This window comes from Tympanuchus pallidicinctus, unplaced genomic scaffold (assembly GCF_026119805.1).
Source record: "Tympanuchus pallidicinctus isolate F22 unplaced genomic scaffold, pur_lepc_1.0 scaffold5, whole genome shotgun sequence".
Lineage (NCBI taxonomy): Eukaryota > Metazoa > Chordata > Aves > Galliformes > Phasianidae > Tympanuchus > Tympanuchus pallidicinctus.
The window spans coordinates 48689347-48711573 of record NW_026294769.1 but is presented as its reverse complement, the minus strand read 5'-3'; the positions used below and the strand labels follow the sequence as shown (position 1 = coordinate 48711573).

Here is a 22227-nt window from a genome sequence, read left to right as displayed (position 1 = left end):
CAGTATGAGTACCTGCCCTTTGTAAGTAGGCAGGAAAGAATATGTCTCAAAAATGTAGAAATGGCAGAAAGTATAATTTTGCTATCTGTTTTATCCAGAATAAATGGTGAGAAAGTTTAAAACTTCTCTTAGAATTTATCTCTTTTGTGAAACACCCATTCTCATATAGAGGCTTGTAAGATATGCCATTATTACAATACATATATCTATCTGTGTGTGTGTGTAAATATATGTATATATACACACACAGAGGCATATGGTGCATGTAGATAGATCTAACACAGCTTTTACTCAGTAGAGGCTTATTTGCAAGACCAGTAAGACAGGAGCCTGAGGGCTGGCTCCAGTTCTGTTCTGTGCGGCAGTACTGCCCGCACCTAGCAGTGGGATGTACTTTCTACTGCCATCAGAAACATTATAAACTTCTGCAGCAAAAGAACTGTATTTCATTGAAGAGCATGAAATAGACCTAAATAGGTTTGTTAATGAAAATGCTTGCTTTATTGCTGAAATTACTGAAGCTTGTTAGGGCCCTTATCTGGCCCTTTCTGTTCATGGATAACTAACAGGGCACCTTGAGTTTCTGCAGATTTGTATCAGAACTGTTCACTGAGCTCTTCATTCACATACATTACTTCCATCTGTGGTCTTCTTAATAATTAGTTTGTCTGTTGAGTTATCCCATATTGATACTTTCTGACAGCATCTGGTGGCTAGCTGAAACTTAGGGAAATGACAAATTTCAGCAGCGTGGCTGAATGAACATCTTTCTCAAGCAAGTCTGTGCTAACCACTTGTGAGCCCTGGTTTTGAGAAAAAGGTCAAGACAAATGCTGGATGAATATGAAGAAAAAGCATCAAGCAGTGCTTTGAAAAGTGCTTGTGGATTTTGTTCAAAGGCACGTATCTTAATACTCTGTTTTTCAGTATTTTTTGAACTAGTCCTGTCCAAATGCAGTTTCATTCTGTCTTAGATAGAAATATAAGTTCTGTTGTGTCTGTGCTGGAGCTGTGACAGCCTAACAGAACAAACACTGGATTTAGTGGCAGGCCCTTCCACTTCTTTCTTCTACCTAGAATAATCTGTATATAACGATTTCCATTGGCAAAAGCTATGTGAAAAAGCAGCAGAAAACCTGTGTAGGGAGGAGGAAAGTGAGTGTGAGCACGTATGTGCGCACGCGGCTTTGCAAGCATGATGTCATCCTCATTTGCACTGCTAGGGGATGAGCTCATCGGGGAGGGGTCTTGCAGATTTACAGCTGTGCCAATTCATCTGTTTGGATTAACATTCTCCAAGCTCTCTCCTTGAACTAAACAACAGGCATTGCGTTATGAATTATTTAAAGACCTATGAGAGCTTCTACTAAATAAAAATGGAGTGGCGGTGAAAAACAAAAGAGTGAACTCTGTGTTTTGCTTTCACTCTGTTGTTAGAAAATGGCAAGACTACCATTCCCAAGTGGCTATGTGGGTTGTAGTGTACCCATTCCATATTTTTTTCTTTCTCCAGTCCTGTTCCGTAGATTTTTGAGCTACTAGTTTTCAGCAGCAGTCTGAGTTGTGTTTTTGTGGTTGGTGGATGATGTTGACCCAAAAAACAGAGAGAGAGATACCTATTGCTTGTCCAGGTACTGCGTAGCATTGTTAAGGCTGTATTATTCCACTGTATAGCTGAGCTTTCCAAGCATGGACTGCTAGAAAAACACCATGCTCTCTTATTTCTATAAGCCATGTTTAGGCTCTTTTGTTTTTCTTTTCAATTATCCATCAGAAAATATCTGAAAATGTTATAGCTTTGTTCTGCATTGTTTTTGGAATTTGACTGTGTGAAGTGTTAATTAGGATTTTCCATATACAAATATAGAAAGGAATTTAAAAGTTGTGCCTCTGATTTGAAAGAAGAACCAGTCTGGCCTCATGTGCAGGACTCACACCATTTTGCAAGCGGGTCAGAGCAGCTGCTCAAGTCATGTAAGTGACCTCTGAGCTGCTGCTGCCACCATCCTTTGCCCCGCTTAGCTGCAGCATAGGGGAGTGGGCACAGTGGTACATTTACCTTCAGTGAAGTCATCAGGAATGTCTGAGTGACTTTTTTTTTTAAGATTAAGATACTAGATTGAGATCTGCAGTACAAATAAAGTAACAAGCTGTGCCAGGCATCCATAAAGTACTCTGAGACCTTGCTAAGAAGCAGAATGCAGTATAAATGTTATTCTGGGTTTTCAGAGGCACCTCTTGTGTTTTTCTCCAGGCTGTCACTGATGGAGATGAGGGACTTTGTTTCAAAAACCCCAATTGCTCTTATCTGTAAAAGCTTCATGGCTTTGTTCATTCCTGTTGTAAGATACTTGAGTTACTTCCTTTTGATGAGCACATCAGCAAGTAATACAAACAAGGGAAAATCAAAAAAATTAAATAGAGATTGAGTTCCAGTTTCATTGCCTGGTTACTCCTGTTTTAGCCCCTTCTTTCCGATTTTGGCTGTGAGCAGAGCATGGCTGAATACCTGGACAGGGTTTTTCGGTCAACAACCGGTACCTGTATACAGATTGTTGGTGAAATGCAGGGGACTTCTTGTTCTGAAGAACTTCTGTGCACATCTAGGCACTGAAGTTAAAATTTAAGTTTTTGGCATGGAGACTTGGAGGGAGATTTAGTGCTGCTTTCGTGCTAGATCTGATATGGATACAAGAACTGCAACCAGAAGGCATCTCCAATTACAGTGGCTAAAAAGCACATGGAATCTACAGGCAGTGTGATTGCAAATGGCTTGCGGGAAAGTGAGGATGTTCAGTGCTCTCAACTGCATCCTTTTTGTTCCCAGGAAACTGAATTAATTTAGCTGGAGGCAACATGTTAATACATTTAAAAAACAAAAGAAACACAGGCATGGGTGTTGAGAATTTGTTCCCAAACAGTTCTGAATATTGTTACTTCCTATTATTTGCTTTGTTTTGTTTTGAGATGGTTCTCACTACAGGTGTGGTGAAGATGAGGCTGAGCAGAGGGGATGAAGGCTGGGGCTGCAGGCATGAGGTGCAGCAGGTGCACGTGGGTGAAGAACTGTCCATCCTGTATCTCTCCAATCTGTTTATGCTTTCACTGGGTACCTGGGGAGATTATGAGGGGAAGAAGCTTAGTTCCTGAATCCCAGATCAGCTTAAGTGTGGGTTTAGTACAGTACGTGAGCAACAGGGCTTGCTCCCCTACTGCTGGCAATGCAGGTGCCTTAGCATGGATTTCTGGGCACAGAAAGTACAACTTCTTACTGTACAGGAGTATCCTACCTGTTGGGATCCATGCTACTTGTTTTGGAGCTAACTTGGTTAACTCTGTATACTTCCACTGTGTTGTGCTATGTTTTCACTTGTGCTCCTGGTGAGTTATTGAGTATTTCAAGAGTTTATATTTTGAAACCTGTTGTTGAGAAGTGTCCCATTGTGTACATTTTTATGCAGCCATTTTCAGCTCACAGTTTCCAGAATGAGTTTAAAGGAAATGGGAACATTTTTCATGGTTTGGAAATGTAGGACATTTTATCCAGTTAGCTATTGTTTAATCCTGCACTCCCTGTCCGCAGATAAATAAATAGATAAATGCATCAAAGCACCTCACTCCCTTCAGTAGGACTGAATCCACAATGCATGTGCTTTATAATCCTCTCATAAATGCCAAATAGGCATTTTCTGGGTGGATCCAAGTTCTGTTCTAGAGGAGAAAAAAAGAAAAAAAAAAGTTTTGGTAAGATTGTTGGCAAGAATTTAATTTTACAGGACAAAGTCTTTCATATAGCAGAATAAAAAGTAAAATATCTGAAAAAAATACATTGTTTTCATTAATCCACCGTTTGATTTTTCCAGTCTGAGAACTTCTCAAAGCAAATCATGAGGTGTAGTAGTGGTTGCCCTGCTTTTTGGTTGCATCCACAAGGCTGGGACTCAGCTAGTTGTGCATCCAACTACTGATTTTCTCACTTCTGGCTCAAAAAATACACAGAGAAAAAGGTCACTTTGGCTAAAGAAGCGAAATATTTGCAGAAACTTCTTGCTGAGTCCTTTGTGTTTTCAGCTGGGAATTTCTCCAGTGGAAATTTAATGGAAATTAAAGCAAGTAGCAACTCACCAGAGCTGTCAGCTGATTTCTGAGTACAGCAGGTATTTATTTTCTCCTTTCACCAATAGAATTGTCACCGCTATAAGTGAATTTTAAAAAGTGTTACATAATGAACTGCTGTGGCACATTAGCAAGCTGTGCTCAGCTTCTTAAAGTTATCTTGTCAAATTACATCTTAACAAAAAGATAGAGGAGACAATACAACTTCGTAAAATATTTCTGGAGTGTAATTGAGAGGAAAAAAACCCAACATTTTGTCATGCGGGCTTCTTATTTAGTAATGCAAAAGATTGCGAGCTACTAGAAATTTCAGCTGGTGAATTGTCCCAACAATATAACGTGGAAAAATGCAGACTGTAAGTGTGATGAAATCCTTCAATTTGTACATAGCACTTCGCTCTGTGCTATCTGACATAGCTTGAAGATGCACAGTTTCCATCTAATAGAAAAGCAGTGAAAATTACAACCTCTGCAGGACTGGGCTTGCCAGTTACTTAAGCATAATGAGTATTGTATTTCATTTGATTAATTTATGTAACTTCACAAATGAAATAGAAAATGGATTTCAATCAATTTAACGGTTAATGTAGTTTTAACATACTACAGTTAAAGTTTGTGATTAAAAAAGTAAAAGCTCAAGATGTTCATTTTTTACAAACTTCTGTTCACAGAAGTTGCAGTCCATCTACCTGGACTTGTGCAAAGCATCGGACACTGTCCTGCATGGCATCCTGGTCGCTAAATTAGTGAAAAGTGGATTTGATGGATTAACCACTCACTTGATAAGGAATTGGCTGGATGGTTGCACTCAGAGAGTTGTGTTCAGTGGCTCAGTGTCCAAGTGGAAACCAGTGACAAGTGGTGTTCCTCAGGGATCGGTGTGGGGACCAGTGTTGTTTAACATCTTTGTGGGCAGTATGGGCAGTGGGACACAAAGATGATCAGAGGGCTGGAGCATCTTCCCTTTGAGGACAGGCTGAGAGAGCTTGGGCTCTTAAACCTGGAGAAATGAAGGCTCCAAGGGGACTTTATAGCAGTACCTTAAGTGGGCCTACAGGAAAGCTGGGGAGGGGCTTTTTATAAGGTAGAGGCAGCACAAGGGGAACACATGACCTTAAACTTGAAGAGGGTAGATTTAGACTAGATATTAAGAAGAAATTCTTTACTGTGAAGATGATGAAACTCTGGAACAGGCTGTGGATGCCCCCTCCCAGGAGGCCCTCCCAAAGCCAGGCTGGATGGCGCTTTAGTCTAGTGGGAGGTGTCCCTGCTGATAGCAGGGGATTGGAACTAGGTGATCTGAAAGGTCCCTACCAAGTCAAACCATTCTGTAATTCTGTGAAGCTGAGGTGAGGCTTAAAATGTACTCCAGTCCTTCAGTTGGGAAAAGATAAATACGGACACATTTTTTCCTTACAATTCAGTTTGTAACAGACCTCCACTGATGGATATTGTTAGATGTAATCTCTTTCATAGTTCTCTCTCTTGCAGTTTTGAAGGAAATGCTCCATTTTACAATTTACTTCTTACTAACTCCCAAACCTACCCATAACTGCTGAGAAACACTGGCTGTTGCCTTTTGCATTTTTTGTGGTGTTGGAGAACATGTTATGTATGTTGTTGAAAGTGTTCCATGGTGTGTCTGGTAGCGTACTGAGCACAGCCCTCGCACACTGGGTGATGCTCTCAGCTGTAAGCTGCTTGGGAAAGTTGTTGGGAAGGGAACTTTTAAAACATGGCGTGCTTCTCCAACCCTGGTGAATCCTCTGTGATTTATATTTTTGAAATAATGTTAGTTGGAAAAAAAAAAAAAAATCAATGGAAAAAGCAGCTGCTTATTCTTGAGGAATAAAAATGAGATAAATGTCTGTTTTTGCTTACTTACTTACATTTTCTGTGTACAAAATCTCATCTGTTCCACCACTGCAGTAATAGTTCAGTAAGATTGTGCCAGACATACTGGCTTCCTTGTATAGCTCAGATGCCCTCAAGGCTAAAATGTGAAATCAGTTTTACTTCTGTGCATCTCTGATTCAGGAGCCATGTGAGAGGCTGCTGATTGCATTGTGTGATTGCAACAACTGTTTTCTGTGTTTGTTTGTTTATTGGTTATTTTTCCTACCATACTCTAGCCTGAGTGTTTTCTGAAAAATTCATCTTTCCAAGATGTTACGTTGCACGCCCCGAATTACTGTCTTTTTCTGGTTGTTTTTTGAGAAATGTGACTGCTTTTTAAACACGCATCAACAAAATTTTGTTTTGCTTTAGATTTTCCTGAAACGTTTTGTAAAGATGCTGATTTTGGCAAGTCTTCCACCATTGAATGACTCAAGGACTCCTATGTGCTCCTCTGAGGCTGGGTACCAGCTGAGCATCTTCTGCTGGAGCTGGCAGTGCACGGCCCGGCCCACCATACGTTGCATAGTGCCGCAGTTGTCTTCTCTCATATTGACAGACAAACATTTAAATGTGTCTCAAATCTGTTGCTTGGGAGTGAAGTATACTGGAGGAGGTGTGAATCACAGAAGTTGGCAAAAGTTTTTTTTCTCATATTTTGGATATGTTTTGTTGTGTGTTTGTAGCTAGCACTATCCATTTGCAACTCGTTGTTGGAACAGGCTGCCCAGAGAGGGTGTACCCCATCTCCAGAAACATTCAGGGCCAGGTTGGATGGGATCCTGAACAGCCTGAGCTAGTGGATGGCAGCCCTACCCATGACAGGGGCATTGTAGCTAGATTATGTTTAGGGTCTCCTACAGCCTAAGCCATCCAATGATTCTGTGATTCAAATTATCTTCCTTTGGCTAAGATATGTGTGTTGTTGAGATGTGTGTCATATAGATGTGATTAAACTGTGGACAAGCCTTGGCAGTTTATCCACAGACAGCTCCATCACCAGGCTCAGATACAGCGACCAGCCCAGCACCCTCCAGCAGCACCCATCCCAGTGATGAGCAGTCAGCATGAAGGACCAGCGAACCTGGGACAGAAGAGCTTTCTTGTCCTTCACACACAGGATCCTCAGAGTTACCTTAAGAGTAGGGAGAGCCTTCAGATGCCAGGCCGTGCGACCATTGCTCACACTGGGGATGTGCAGCTTCCAGCAGGTGGGCGCTTTGTGTTATGTATGGTAGTGCAGCTCCTGCCATGATTTGTGGCTGTGACGGAGCACCCCCTTGGCCTGTTATGCAGTGGGGAGAGCAGGCATATGATAAGAGTTGCTATTGGAAGCTGTCCTAGGTTTATTTTCAGTTCTTCAAAGCATTACCTTTGCCACAAAGAAAGGGAAAAAAAAAATCAGCCCCAAAGCTTGTGTTATTATTTTAATGGTTGGCTTGTAAAATGTTTGTGGAGGTTGGGACATGTATGCTTGCTTCAAAGTGATTTATCGTGCTAGTCATGTTGCAGTTTGTAGCTGTAGCTGAATACTTTTTGTGAGCAAATCCTGTTTATGGATCGTATACAGACACAAATGAGTGACTTTTAGGCATTGTAAATTTATGACTCTCTGTGATATTCCTTTAAATTGAAGGACAAATACACATTTGATTCATGGTTACATATTTAATATTAAATTAATGGATCAGAAATTCACCCATAAGGTTCCATGCAGGAGGCTGGCAGGCTGGATATGGAAAAAACAGCAGTAGTTGTGAATGGCAGAATGATGTTTTTCTGATTCCCTGTGCACGTGCACTTCTCTCTCACCTCCCAGTTTACTCTAATGAAACATGTATTTTCAAAGCTCTGGTAGGACCTCCACCCGGTGGCAGATACTGCAGACGCTGCAGCAGGCTCTGCTCTGGCTTGCTTCACTGTTAGCAGCACCCCCAAAGCACACAAGGCCATTTTCCAAGCTTCTTCTCATGAATGTTGTTCTAACCTCTTTTATTTGTATTATGAGTCCCAAAGTTCTTGAAGTCCCAAGTCTGAGGCTGTATTTGAGGCTGTGTTTTCCTTTCTTACTTACTGTGTGATGCCTGAAGCATTCTGATTTTTTTTCAGTTTGGTTTCTTTGTCTGCTCCCTGTGGTCAGTGCTGTTCAGATCATGCAAACTGGGAAGTGAGATGTGGTCTACTCGTGAAGCTCCAGCCGCAGTCACTGAGGCTAGATAAGAGCAGCATCCTTTCCTGTAGAAAGGGTTTGGGATAATTTATAAAATACTGGACAGCATCAGCCCTGGGGTGGAAGAGTGCTGTGTTGTGTGGTCACAGTTTCCATCTGCAAGCTTTTCTCATCCTACTCTCATGTCAGTCTTCTGCTCCCATAGATGGCTCCCGGGGCTTGTTCCCAGGATGAGTACTCAGCTCCCAAGTTCCTGAGCCAACAGCTTTGGCACGAGCTGGAGGAAGAATTTCACAAGCCAGAGATGGCACAGCCTGAAGGGATCAACCTGCGCTTCCTCATTCGCAGCATGCTGCAAAGAAAGATGCTGGCCTACATTTGCTCATCTGCTCACATCTGCTGTGTGAACAGCAAAGACCTGTTGTGTATGTGATGGAGAACAACCCCATTGTACAGGGAGCTGTGTACTGGGCACACCACTTCTTCCATGCCTCCAGAGTCAGGCAGCTGAAGGGAAAAGGGGCTTCTTGAGTGGGAATCAGGATAGATGCTGTTCTCAAGAAGGGTTCCCTACATCCATCTCTTTTTTAATGGAAAGTTTTCTAAGGACTCTGCACTTCAGTAAGGCAAAGAAAAGAAAAAGGCATCAGTGACCTGCAGAGCAGTGCTTGGGAAGGAAGAGAAGCAAGGTTCTCAGAGTATGAGAAGATGTAGTAGAGAGAGGGACAAAATACAGCTAAGCTGTGTTGAAAAGCCAACGGGTGAGGGTAGAAAGCAGGCTGTGGTCAGGCTGTGCTGGCAGTCCTGCTGGGGACTTACAGCTGCATTGGAGTTTTTTATTCTGTACTGAGAAGTACAGAGGAGAAGGAATGAACTCAGCTGTCTTAACTTTTCTGAAAATAAAAAAAAAAAAAAGAAATCAAATTATGGAAATTCCAAAGATAGATTATTCCTTATATAATGCTAAATTGCTGAAGCACACTTATGCTCTGCAGAGATATTGTGTAGCTGCAGAGCTGCAGGTCACACAAAATGCAGATAACACAGCTACAGGATAGGGATGTAATCTGTCTCTGGAAATAATCAGGTTTGTGTCTTATTAAAACTTGCTGTCAGGTGAACATCGTTTCCAGATAGTTATCCATGGAGAAATAACTCATTGTCCATTAGGGTCATATCTCCTTTGCCCTGAATAGCTCCCAGGACAGGGGGGAGGAGGAGGAGGTTGAGTCTGTGCAAGTGCTGCAGGGAGCGTGAGGTCAAAGTAGAGGATAATCTCGACTGAGAGCTTCTCACTCCCCTTCATTTTTATTTTTTATTTTTTATTTTTTTATTATATTTTATGACAAGATTTATCAATGGTTTTACTTACTTTAATCTTTCTGAATTTTTGTTAAATTGCAGCAGAATTTTTGGTGTGCGTACGAGTCAGGTGTTATAGGGGAAGTCCAACGTCCAGGTAAAAGGGGACCTTTGGAAGACTGGAGCAGGGCATCACAAATCAGAAGGACAGATGTCAGGAGGAGCTAAAGAGGAGACGATGTTTGAAATTATGGAAATTATGGAGTGTCTGCCTAGCAGCATGCTAAGCAGTATGTTGCACATTCACAGATCCTTTCTGTTTTCCAAGCCTACATTTCAAGTGGATATGAAGTTATCTTAACTGTTAACATTTCTCCTCTCAGTCTTTGTGTTCTGGAGAAGGAGGTAGCATTCACCATGTTGTGGATGAGAAGAATTACTTAAACACTTCTAGGGAAAAGTTTAAATGTCAGTGCCTATATACTCCCATTCTTTTTCATAGGGCTTTGAATGCTCAGCCACTTGTAGGTTTGTTATGTGAAGATGAAGAAGTAATGCCAATGCTAACAGTCTGATAATAGAAAAAAAGAGATGAAAAATGATGAAAAATGGCTAACAGAGGCAAAGAACACATTTCTCTATATGGATACAGGAAGACAAATTCTATAATGGAATATTTGGTATTTAAAAGTAGAAATAAGGATTAATAGTATCAACTGTAACTTGGACATTTCAGAGCTCCATATTAAATATGACATCGGTAAATGATGACGTGTGGCTGTAATTTTATGTAGAACACAGCTTCTGTAAAACAGTACAGAGGGATATATGAAGATGGTGTTAACACCATGTGTTAACATGACAGTTAAATCTCTGTTATGATTTCTTTAGGTGAAGGTTACTGTTGTTCATTTAGCTCTCAGTATCAGGAGTAACTTTATGAGCTTGAGACTGGGTAGCATGAGCATAATATCAGACTCACAGCAAATGGCTGGCAACTTTACATCATGGTTATTGTTACTTTTGCTATTTGTTACAGCAGCATTTTTCCAGACAAAAGCAAACAAGCAAAAAACAACAACAAAAACCAACTTACTCTGCTATGTAATTTAAAAATCTACAGGAACAAATTTGATATTGCTCACTTTGTAGAACAGTGTTACGACTTCATATATGTGTTAATCAAGGGAAATGTTTTCACCTAACAAAAAGAACTGGAGAACAAGGCAGGCCTGGAACTAGGCAAGGGCTGGATGTTGTATCCTTAATTTGTTTTTGATATCTGTAGGTCACAGTTCAGTCAATTTCCCATAATTGGAAAAAAAAAAAGAATTAATTTAGGATGAGAATGCTAAAGGTGAATGTAGAGTTAAACCAAATTTGTTCTTCTCATAGTGTGTATTATGTCAGTTCCATTGTTTTAAGTGGAAGGCATTCAAATAATTAAAAAATAAAGCACAGTGAAGGTTCAGTGTTAAAAGGACCTTGGAGAATCATTTTGATCAGGAGTGCTTATAAATCTTGCTGACATCTCTCTTCAGTTTTGTGTGTTCGTGGTTGTTTATCAGGTAAAAAAATTAATTGTAGTTCTGCATCCATTTTTGTTTCCGTAACATCTCTACACTTCTTAAAGTTGTCTCTTCCTTCAAAATACACGTATTGGTTGTGGTCATCTTTTCTTATAATGATGTCTTATCATACATATTCAGAAAGAATGTCAAAGCAGAAATTTGCAGATTGGATTTGCCCGGATCTGCCACTGTCCTGGTGGGATCCTGGATGGTAATCACTGCTGCCAGCTTTTTTGAGTTCGCTGTCACTTGGAAGCTGTGTTTTCAGAATTGCCAGTTGCAGATTATTGAAGATAAACTCTTCCCCTGTTCTCAAACAGTGTGTTATCCACCCACCTGCTTCACTGTGCAACCTCTGATTTTTGATCTTTTGATGAAATGGTGTTGTGGTGGTGTCGATTACAGGGGTAGATTCCAGCATCAGGTCCAATTTGCTCTTTTTGACATGTGTCCATAGGATGTTTTGAAAGCACAACCCTGGGTTGTGATTTTTGACTATGAGGGGCATTTAACAAATAGCCCTAACAAGAACGTCATTTCTAGAAGTGAGATGGAGGAAGGACAGATGTGGAAAATACAGATGGATGCCACTCTAAGAAAAAAAAGAAAAGGGAACCAGGCAGTGTGTAACAGAAGCAGAATCACAGAACAGTAGGGGTTAGAAGGGACCCAGGACCACATCTAGGCTGCTTTTGGAGATCTCCAAGGCAGAGACTCCACACTAGGTAACTTGAGCCAGTGCTCCATCACCTTCTCAGTAAAGCAGTGCTTCCTCATGTTCGTATGAGGCCTCCTTTGTTGCAGGTTGTGCCCACTGCCTCTTGTTCTGGCATGAGGTACCACTGAAAAGAGTTTGGCTCCATCCTCTTTGTGCCCTCCCTTCAAGTGTTTATACAGGCAGATGAAATCTCCCCTGAGCTTCCTCTTTTCCAGGATGAACAGTTCCAAATTATAGCCAAGCTTTAATGAGTCAAAAATTAGCCAACTCCAACAGATTGGAAAGGCAGTTGTAAACCAAGAAGAATAAGACAGGTGTCCCCCATCTCCTTGAATGCCTGTCAGATTTCAGTTGTTCTGTCATGCCTGTTTTCATATTCACAATTTTTGAAATATCTTTAGTTATTATCAGTGCAGTAAAGAAAAAATATTTTAAGTTGTGGGATATGAGAAGGCTGATCTCAAGTCCACTGATCTCAGCTGTGGTGAGAAGATGACCGTGTGTGAGTTTGTGCTATGGAACAAAGTAAGTTGTTAAGTGAGGTCTTTGAAAAGGTCGACCTATTGCTTTAAAGACAAGAGGAAAGACTGGCTAAATACATGTCAGCTTATAAAAGAAGAGATGTTTGTGTGCTGTTTGTTTCCTGAGAGACCAAAAACCACGTGCCCTTGTTGAGACACATTGTGTTGGCCGGACCTGACGATATGATGTTAATACTTCATCAATTCACAATGTGAAGTTTGATTTGCGAGTGCATTTTAACCAAACAACTGGAACCTCTCATCTGTTGTAAATATGAGGCTTAATGGTAAAGTACATGTGACCTGGAATGAGATTATACACTGGGAAGGAATTATGGAGTGTGGAGTACGTGCAGCATGATTTTACTTACTGCAGAATGTATTTTTAATATGGGGAGGTTTTTTTTAATACCTATTTCAGTCTGTAATCTAGCATTCTTTTTCCTAAATCATAAGGACCTAATTCTTCTTTAGCTTTTGTGCACATCATTAACTAGACAGAAAATTAGCTTCCCTCTCTCCTGACACATCATGGTATAGAATAAATGAACGTGGTTGAACTCCTTGTCCTCAGCAGTAGAGCATATCCTGATCTGTGGCTTGATGAACATTGGCATGAAGGAAAACTGAAATTGCTCTGTACGCTCACCTCAAAAAAAGAATGTATCGGAGGAAATTAAGTAACAATGAGCAAAAGTTGCACTTGCAGCTTCTGCTCTCCCTGTCTGGTAATGGGAAAACAATATAAATCAGAAAAGTAACCAAACCAAACTGACAAAAGGTAATATTCATCTAGTAATGTGACTAGATTGCAGGGCTCCTTGACATGGGATATGAATGAAGCCCAGGCAGGAGGGCAGCTTGCAGAGGAGGAAGATAATGCAGAAAAGAAGCTTCCAGATCTATAGCTGAATGCAAATGCATTGGAAGATAGGGAGTATTTTGTTTGTGGTTTTTGAATCTGCTAACAGATTGTAAGGAAAGTTATAATTCCTGGAATGGTTATCACAGTAGGATCTCTCTTGCAGCTTCCTTTGAATCAGTCAGTGCTGGCTGCAGAGTACTGAACCAAATGGCCCCAGATATAAATGTGGGGTTATGTATGCCTGGTATTTGCAGCTTGTACCTTCCTGGCCTTCCTGAAAAATATGTGGAAGAGCTCTTATCTCAGTAATGGGCTGTTCTAGATAAAGAAGTTTCTGCTTTTAATTTTTATGGAAACGTTCCTAGCAGCCTCTCAAAAGGGAGAAAAAAGTTCAGTATTACCTACTAATTCCAACTTCTTTTGCAGTAAGTAACTGATGAAAGAAATGGCAGTGGAGTTATAGTGCTTGTTACAAATGACTGAGCTATCACTGTGAGTCCAACCGTAGACAGGGAAGCACTCCTGTCCTTGCAGAAGGTGTGGGTAAGACCATACCAGGAACACTTGAAACAGCTCTGTTCATGGAGAATGTGCTCTTATCAACGGGGAGCACAATTGGTTCAAGGACATATCAGTGAAAGGAAGGCAGAAATGGAGAGGACAAGATGAGCTAGTTTTATGCCTGTCTTGTTCTATAACTGGTTGCTAATGGATTGAGAAGGACAAAACTCAACCAGTTCTGAGGTGTGTCTCTGGATTGCTTCTGTAGCAAGGATGGTCCTGGAAGCTTTATAGTGCTGTGACTTTTTGGCTCATGCCTTAGAAACTACAATTTAATGTTGAGTTATAATGTTTTACCTTGCCAGGAAGCAGAGGGACATCCCAGATGTATTTCTGTCTCTGCTCTTCAGATCTTGTTCAGCGCACTGGCAGCAGTAGACAGCCTTGCAGCAGTGGCTTCTTTCCAATTCTGTTTACTTTCAGATGAAAAAAAAAAAAAAAAGAATCACATGGATAATAAAAATGACTAAACACGTAAATATTAACAGTGAAGAGTAACTGACTCTTACCCCATGAAACTGATCGGATTTGGTGAGCAAAGTGCTCACCATCCTGTTCATCCTGTTGGTGAGCAGAAATGAGGATAAATGGACTGGAGACTTGCAGGCTTTGTAAAGTCTTTTGTAAACATATATTATTTTAGAAAAGCTAAATGTTGATGCATGAAGGTAGTTAAATAATTCTCTAAGGTTGACTAAGAGCAACTTTTTGTAGATAAATTGTGCTAAGCAAGTAGCTGATATTTTTGCTCCATATGGATGTGCTGGGGCTGTATATTGGCATTGATAGCACAAAACATTTTGGGAATGTTACAATTAAATTCATTTAAAATGAGAATCATGCTGCTGACTATTGATAGGGAGTAAAGAAAGATGAACAAGATGTTTCTGGTGTGGTATTTTGCATTTGCCTTTGGGAAAGGCAAAATTCCCACAGCAGGAGCCTCAGGGGTGCTGTTGCCAGTGGTCCAGCAGCTCTTCCCACAGAGTGCATCATTATACTCAGAAGTGCAAAATTTACTATGCTGTAAGCAGTACCATTGAAATGGTCCCATTTATGAAAGTGGATATGCCTTTGAACAAGCTTGAACAGCAGCAGTAAGCAAAGGCAGAGAAGGGATGAACATGAATAGATTGGATAATATCTGGAATAACTGGTCTGTTGCTTCAAGGCACTATTAAGATGTGATTTGTAGAGGCTGATTTACTTACTGCACCAGCAAGTGGCCTTTTAACATAGAGGTGATGGAACAGAAAATCTTCCCAGAAAATCTTCAAGGATTGTGGATGACTGGAAGGGAAAACAGTTCTCTGCAGGATTCTATTATTCCTTTCTGAATTTAATTTTTGCTTTGCACTCATCGCCTATGAAGTGATTGCTGTTTATTTGATTACTCTGTTTTGAAGTGGCCAATTTCTGCGTCATATTCCTACTTCAGCTTCTGTTGTTGCCCTCGGGGATCTTCGGCAAGATGAGTTTTCCTGTTAAATCAGGGTTGCTTGAAAAGAAAAATTATTCATTGGATCAACATTTTCAATACATAAAATTGTGCCAACTACAGTTTATCTTCCATTGTTGAATTTGGCTTTCTTAATACTCTACATAAATAGAATTAAATTGTTAAAATTGTCAACCTTAACAACAGTCAGTAATTACAAGGAAACTCAAGGGAAATACTCAAAAGGAATGAAGACAAGAAAGCTAGATGTGGAGTTGAAATGTCTCTACACCAGTGTACGCAGCTTGGAAAACAATCAGGAAGAGCTGGAAGCCACTGTGCTACTAGAAAACCATGCCATTATTGCCATCACTGAAACCTGGTGGGATGATTCCCATTACTAGGGTATGGCTTTCCATGGCTACAAGCTGCTCAGAATGGACAGGAAAGGAAGGAGTAGGGGGTGAGGGAGCTTTGCCCTGTACATTGGGAAAAAGTAGAATGTGAAGAGCTATTGAAAGGATGGCCACGAGCAAGTCAAAAACCCATGGGTGAAAATTAGAGACAAAGGGAACTGCTGACCTGTCAGCCCCACCTCTGTGCTGGGATCGTGGAGCAGATCCTCCTGGAAGCTGTGCTAAGGCACATGGAAGAGAAGGAGGTGACACCAGAGAGCCAGCATGGCTTCACAAGGGCAAGTCACACCTGACCAACATTGTTGCTATTAATGATGGCGTAACTGTGTCAGTGGACAAGGGGAGAGCCACTGATGCCATCTGTCTGGACTTCAGTAAGGCCTTTGACATGGTTCCCCACATCATCTTTCTCTCTAGATTGGAAAGATGTGGATTTGGTGGGTGGACTGTTTGATGGATGAGGAATTGATTGCAAGGTAGTACCCAGAGACAGATGGTCAATGTATCATGTCCAGATGGAGAGATCTGTGATGAGTGATGTCCTTCAGGGGTCAGTACTGAGACCGATGCTCTTTAATATATTCAGCAGTGATATCGACAGGGGCATTGAGTGTATCCTCAGCAAGTTTGTAGGTGACACCAAGTTGTGTGGTACCGTCAACATGCTCAAGGGATGGAATCCCATTCAGAGAGACCAAGACAGGTACAAGCAGTGGGTTTTTAGTGAAGTTTAGTGATGCCAAATGCAAGATCTTGCACCTTGGTCATGGCAACTCCCACTACCAATACAAACTGAGGAATAAAAGGATTGAGTACAGCCCTGACACGAGGCTGCTGGTGGGTGGGAAACTGGACATGAGCCAACAATTTGCCTTCACAGGCCAGAAAGCCAACTGTATCCTGGGCTGCATCAAAAGAAGGGTGGCCAACAGGGCAAGGGGCAGCTGCTCTGATGGGGCTTCACCTGGAGTACTGCGTCCAGATGTGGAGTCCTCAGTGTAGGAGAGATGTGGACCTGTTGGAATGCAGCCAGAGGATGGCCACAAAAGTGATCAAAAGGATGGAACACATCCCCACGTAAGGACAGACTGAGAGAGCTGGGGCTGTTCAGCCTGGAGAGAAGGCTCTGGGGAGACCTGGGAGCTGCCTTTCAGTATCTAAAGGGGGGATATAAGAAAGAAGAGGGCAGACTCTTTGGCAGGGTCTGTTGTGATAGGGCAAGGGAAAATAGTTTCAAACCACAGGAGAGGAGATTCAGATTGGATATAAGGGAAAACTTTTACAGTGAGGTTGGTGAGGCAGTTGAACAGGTTGCCCTGTGATGTGAGAGGTGGTGGATGCCCCGTCCCTGGCGACATTCAAGGTCCGGCTGAATGGAGCTCTGAGCAACCTGATTGAGCTATAGGTGTCTCTGTTCATTGCAGGAGAGCTGGACCAGAAGGTCTTTAAAGACCTCTTACAACTCAAACAATTTCTATGATTCTACAATTCTGTAATTACAGTAGTGTTCCACTGCCCACTCCATCACACTGATGCTCCACATGGTGTAGATCAGATGAGGAGACCTAGAGCTCAGTCCTGCTCCCATCTGAACGCGTTGCAAACTTCAGCTAACTTTAAGAAGTCAGAGGAGGCTCTTAGGAGGCAGTGATAAAAAGGACTTGTATGAGAGATATTTTCCCCCTGCTACAAGGAGGGGTATATCAGCTGCTCATGGAATTGAGAGCTCATGGTTGCACGGTTATCTACATCTCTGAAATGGTTGTTGAAATTGATGGGTTGTTTTCTGTTAAGTTTTAGCTCTGTTAAGGATAGCTAGAAAGGATAACTAGAAAAATATCTGAGTTTAGAGTCGTTTGTTTCTTTTTTCTTTTTTCTTTTTTCTTTTTTTTTGCAGAGCCATAGGGAAAGTGATTGCATTGTCTGATGTGAGGAAACATGAAAGACTTCAGGAAACGCTCTGTTACCAATCTCTTTCCCTGCAGTTCTCCTGTTAAACAGATTTTCTGTTCCAAAATGCTGAAAATCACTTTGCGAAAAATGCCTCCCATATGGTACAACTGATTTGCAGGCACTTTATTGTCATTAAACCATTATGGTCCAGATAGAAAGTCAGTATCTGCTCTACTGATAACTCAATAAAATCTGCTCAGCCTCTAACAGACCAGCCAGGCTTCCAAGGATGCTTTGAATAATTGAATCCCAGGGTCTATCAGATCAGCCTGAGGGAGGTGGAGTGCTTTGAGGTGGCCTTTGATGCCTTTTTCTTTTCTCCTTGAGAATTTCGAGTATGCTTTTCAGAAGAAAGTTTCCTGTATCTGTGTAATAAGGACTTGGATCATAATTAGTTTCTAGTAGCTGTTAGCATCCTAAAGAATTGCTTGTGTATAAGCAGAACAGCCAAGAAAGACACAGAAATAGGAGCTAGCCTGCAAATATTTGCAAAGTTAGTGTGAAGAAGGATAATTGCATGTGTGGCCAATACAAGCATAAGCAGAAGTTCCTAGCTTCTAATTAGTGTGTCATATTGCTGTGTTTGTGCTTCAGATATCAAACAGCAGTTCTCTTTTCAGACGTGTAAATAGTAACTCTCCCTTATGTTTTAAGAAGTATCATTGTAGCACTGTAGTTATTTAATACAATCTCTGAAAATATTTCTGTTTTGCTTCATTTTGAGAAGTCACAACTGTTACCGCTGAGTGCTCGGGACCTCTGACTGTGTTTCTGTGAATTATTCTTTGGATAATAATCTCCCTTTTTTATAAAGCAGGTTAATTTTTAGTTTTCATAATCAACAAAATCATCAGAAACATCAGCAGCTAGCAAAATCAGTTTATTTATTTATCTGTACTGTCAGAAGTTTGAGTTCATCAAGGGTAACCAAGTATTATTGTAAATACAAGCTATTGCAAGGGTTAATAGCATTTTCAGCACAGTGTGGTAGATCTCTAGCTGTTTCAGATGTGTGAAGCTGCAGCCACATGCGTTGTTTCTCTTGCTGCTTCCTTGTTAGCATATTGCCTTTGTCATTAATGATGAAGAAACTTAAATTTGTTTTGATTGTACTCGAATGTAATGTAGGATTTTCCCTCCTTTCAGAACTTCTGCTGTTCCTAGTACACTGATTACAACAATTTGTTATATGATGAACTATATTTTTGCACTGCAAAAGGCTTTTTAACAACTTGTTTATCTGTCAGTATTGATACAGCGCTCGGTGTGACCACCTCAATGTCATGTACTTATAATCAGGTGGTGCAAGTAATAATTAAAGGTGGCTCTATGTATGAACATTTAGAAGAGCAACTATGGGAGGGAGAGAGCAGTTCTAATATACTGAACTATTTTTTCTGATTGTGACAGGTACTCGTGCATATTCATACAGTATTTCACCAACAGAAGTGGTGACCCACTCCTGTCAGCTGGGTTTTGGATGGAGAGCAGTGTCCAGCTAATGGCATAGTAGCATTCAGTAGTAGAGTTCAGTCCCATGAGGAATCGTGGATCCTTGGGAGAGTCAGCTGTGGGATGTGACAGTGGGATGCTGGATGTTGTGTCAGCCTCCTGATTCTCTGGCTGATGGCTGCCTTCAGGGGCATTTTGAGAGGACCAGTCAAAAAAACACAAAAACAAAAGGGAGTGCCTCCCTCAGAGGCTCAAGTGAATCAGCTCAGCATTAAAACCCAAATGAGGGCTTGCAAGGGATTGCAGATGCTGCATGGGGTTGTGGTGGTGCTGCAGGAGGTTCTGCCAGAAGTCTCATCCGGAGCTGACCCTGGCCATCAGTGAGAGGCAGGTGGTTTGGGACACTTGCCTGGCCCTGGGCTTGCCCTCTTCTGTTCATCTTTTGGATCTTAAGTTCACGTTGCTCTGAGGAAGATGGAGTTTCTTAAACGACTTTCAAAAAAGTGGTGGATTCATCAGCAAGACAGACTGAAGGTGTTAATGGGCAAGGATAGCATCTAAATTTAAGTTGAGCTCGTTTATTAAAGAAAAGGACTATTTTAAGATGATTTTACAACTGATTTAGGTTTCATTGTACTTAATAGTTGTTTAAGCAATGCCAGAGATTATAACTTCAGTCTGCAGAAATTCATATTAGCTATAGTGGAATAAATGGTTTGTGAACAATCGTTTTGTAATGGAGCAGTTCTCCTTCCAGCTGAGAACACTGTTGAACAGCTGTGTGCAGATTCAGCTTTCCAGCACAGAAAGCTGGAAAAGAGTGGGGCAGTCTCAAGATTTCGACTCAGCGTGATGCTGACTGAATGCAGATGGCTTAAGTGGTTCCTGTCTTCAGTTCTGTGCTTTGCCTGTGTCTTGAAGGCTGCTGCTATTCCTCCAGCAGTGCTGGCTGAATGACGCATGCAATGTCTGTTTACATTTATTAGCCAAACTGTAGAAGTGTGTTTGGGAGCGGATTCACATCAGGCACCACTTGTAGCTGCTGCAGTTCTTGTGGCTGGGAAGTAAGAGTGCATCGTTGCTGGGCTGCTGAGAGCATCTGACGAGCAGGAAGTAGTGAAAATGGCTGGAATTCAAAATGGGTTGTAGGTAGTGAGGTTGTATTTACTTGGGCTTTCCATATTGAAATGTTAGTTCATCAGGTAAAAGAAAAGCATTCCTGTAACTGCAAGGGCATTCAGAAATGGAGGGAGGTCTCGTGGCTATTCCTGGCCTTTGCTTACATGTGAAAATGTTCATCTTGTGCACAGATGCACTTGCTTACAATTTGGGGCATCACTGACACCAGGCCGGAGCAAAGGGTGGATTTTGAAAGTGACAGTGTGAGTCACTGAGAGAAGACAAATGCAGCAACACACAGAAGAACCACAAAGAACCAGAAAAAGTTAAATGTATAGAATATGTGGAGTAACTTTGTGTTTGGGATTAGCTCTGGGTCTGTAGACTCCGAAATACTGACACCACTGGCAAATACTTGCAGCAAGTGCTGTTGTGTGATTTTGCAATTCTGCAGAGGCCCGGAGAGAAGCACGTTAATCCTGTTGCCACACACAGGGCAGTCTTGTTGGAAATCAGTGTCACTAGGGGTTGGCTTTCCCAGCATGTCAAGAACCTGTGGTAGTTTCTTCCTCCTCTGTTGCAGAAGTGCAGTATCTCCATGTCATCTTTGAGGAAAAGTCTGCTGGGTGCAGAGGAATCCAGCATTCTAAGTGACACTGCAGGCAAGAGGAAGTGAAGGGTGATGGGTTCAGGTGTTCGTTGGTCACAGAAGGCATCTGAAACCTGTTCTTGTATTTGATGATGGCTGCTGTGGTCTTTGCAAAAACATTGGCTGAATGAAAGGGGGGATTTCTGTGGCTGTAACAAGAATGGAGCAGGATCAATCATCAGCATCCAGTTCCAGGCACTGGTGTGTTAGGAAAGACAGTCATGAAGAGCTATGTTCTCTGGCATGGAAGGGTTCATGGACATCCACAGGGTTCCATGCATCATCCAGAAAGCAGCTAGGCACTGTTTTGTGGAGCAAGTTGAGATTTACTCAGTGGAATATCAGGAGGTTTGGATCATAGCATAATTTCCTGTAAATGAACCCTTTGCTTGACTTGAGATTGCTGCACACAGGTAGATGGATAAAGTCAGCATCTGAAGTGTCAGACAGCTCTGTGTGCCATCTCGGCGTACCCCAGCTGGAAGCAAGTGGGAACAGTGGGTGGGGTTCCTGAAAGGGGACTGCAGCCCCGTCCTGCTCCTCTGGGTGACCAAGCTGCCTGGATTCCCCTGTCCTAAGGCAGTGGGGAGCCACAGTCTGCTGAACCTGCTGGTTTGGCAGTTTCATTTGGATGCGTTGACATGGGCTGTCTGCATCGGTTTTCTGCCCATGTAATGAGCTGAATTAGTTCAGGTGCTGAGGCTGCTGGCCAGGCAGGGACCACCCTTTGCAGCATCACTTCTGCAGTCCTGTTAGCTCATGGCTGGTGGTGTTTGAATAGGTGCTGTAAAACCAAAGGCCAGTGCAGGTGGAGAGAGCATGGGTTGCGTGTGTGGGTTTGAAATAATTAATAGTCTGATTAGGAAAAATTTAGGATTAGAGAAGGTATTGGAGAGCTAAGAGTATTAGAATGGAGCAACAAAATAAAAACATCATCCCTCCACTCTGGTTCCTGCGGAAAGCAGCGCATGCTTTTAGCATGTGAATAGCTGTGGTTCTGAGAAAAGGGAACAGAGTCAAACTAATGGAGGATCACAGTAATCCTGACAACTTTCTCTGAAGACATATTCTCTTCTCTACTGCTTTTTCCATTAACAGTGAGCTGGTTTGCATAAAGTAGGTGCTTAATGTGTTCAGGTTGATGGAGGAGGAAATCTTGCAGTATCTTGCTTGCTTTGGTTGCTGTGCTTTGCTGTCCTAGGGTTTGGTTTGGTGTTCAATGGCCAGAATGCTAATGATTGAAATAGTTGCTGATGTGCCTCCTGCCTTCCCTTTGCTGTCTTCTAGAAAATCTCCAGAAGAATTGGACATGGATAAAGTGACAGCAGCCATGGTACTGACCAGTTTATCCACCAGCCCTTTGGTTCGCAGCCCTCCCATCCGGCCCAACGGTAAGCCTTGTTGTGCTGAAAAAGCCACACCTGGGAATGGAGGACAGCTGGTGTAGGGGAGCAGGGAGCTGAAAGGAGAAGAGTGGCTC

At 41.9% G+C, this 22227-nt stretch overlaps 1 protein-coding gene across 2 annotated transcripts in view; it reads left to right on the top strand.

Annotated features, from left to right (window-relative positions):
* ZNF704 (zinc finger protein 704) overlaps positions 1-22227 on the top strand; it is a 91682-nt gene that overhangs the window by 38201 nt on the left and 31254 nt on the right. For both annotated transcript variants that reach the window (XM_052704014.1, XM_052704016.1), the window contains exon 3: positions 22035-22138. In XM_052704014.1, the coding sequence (XP_052559974.1) occupies positions 22035-22138 (104 nt within the window). The remainder of the gene's footprint in view (positions 1-22034; positions 22139-22227) is intronic.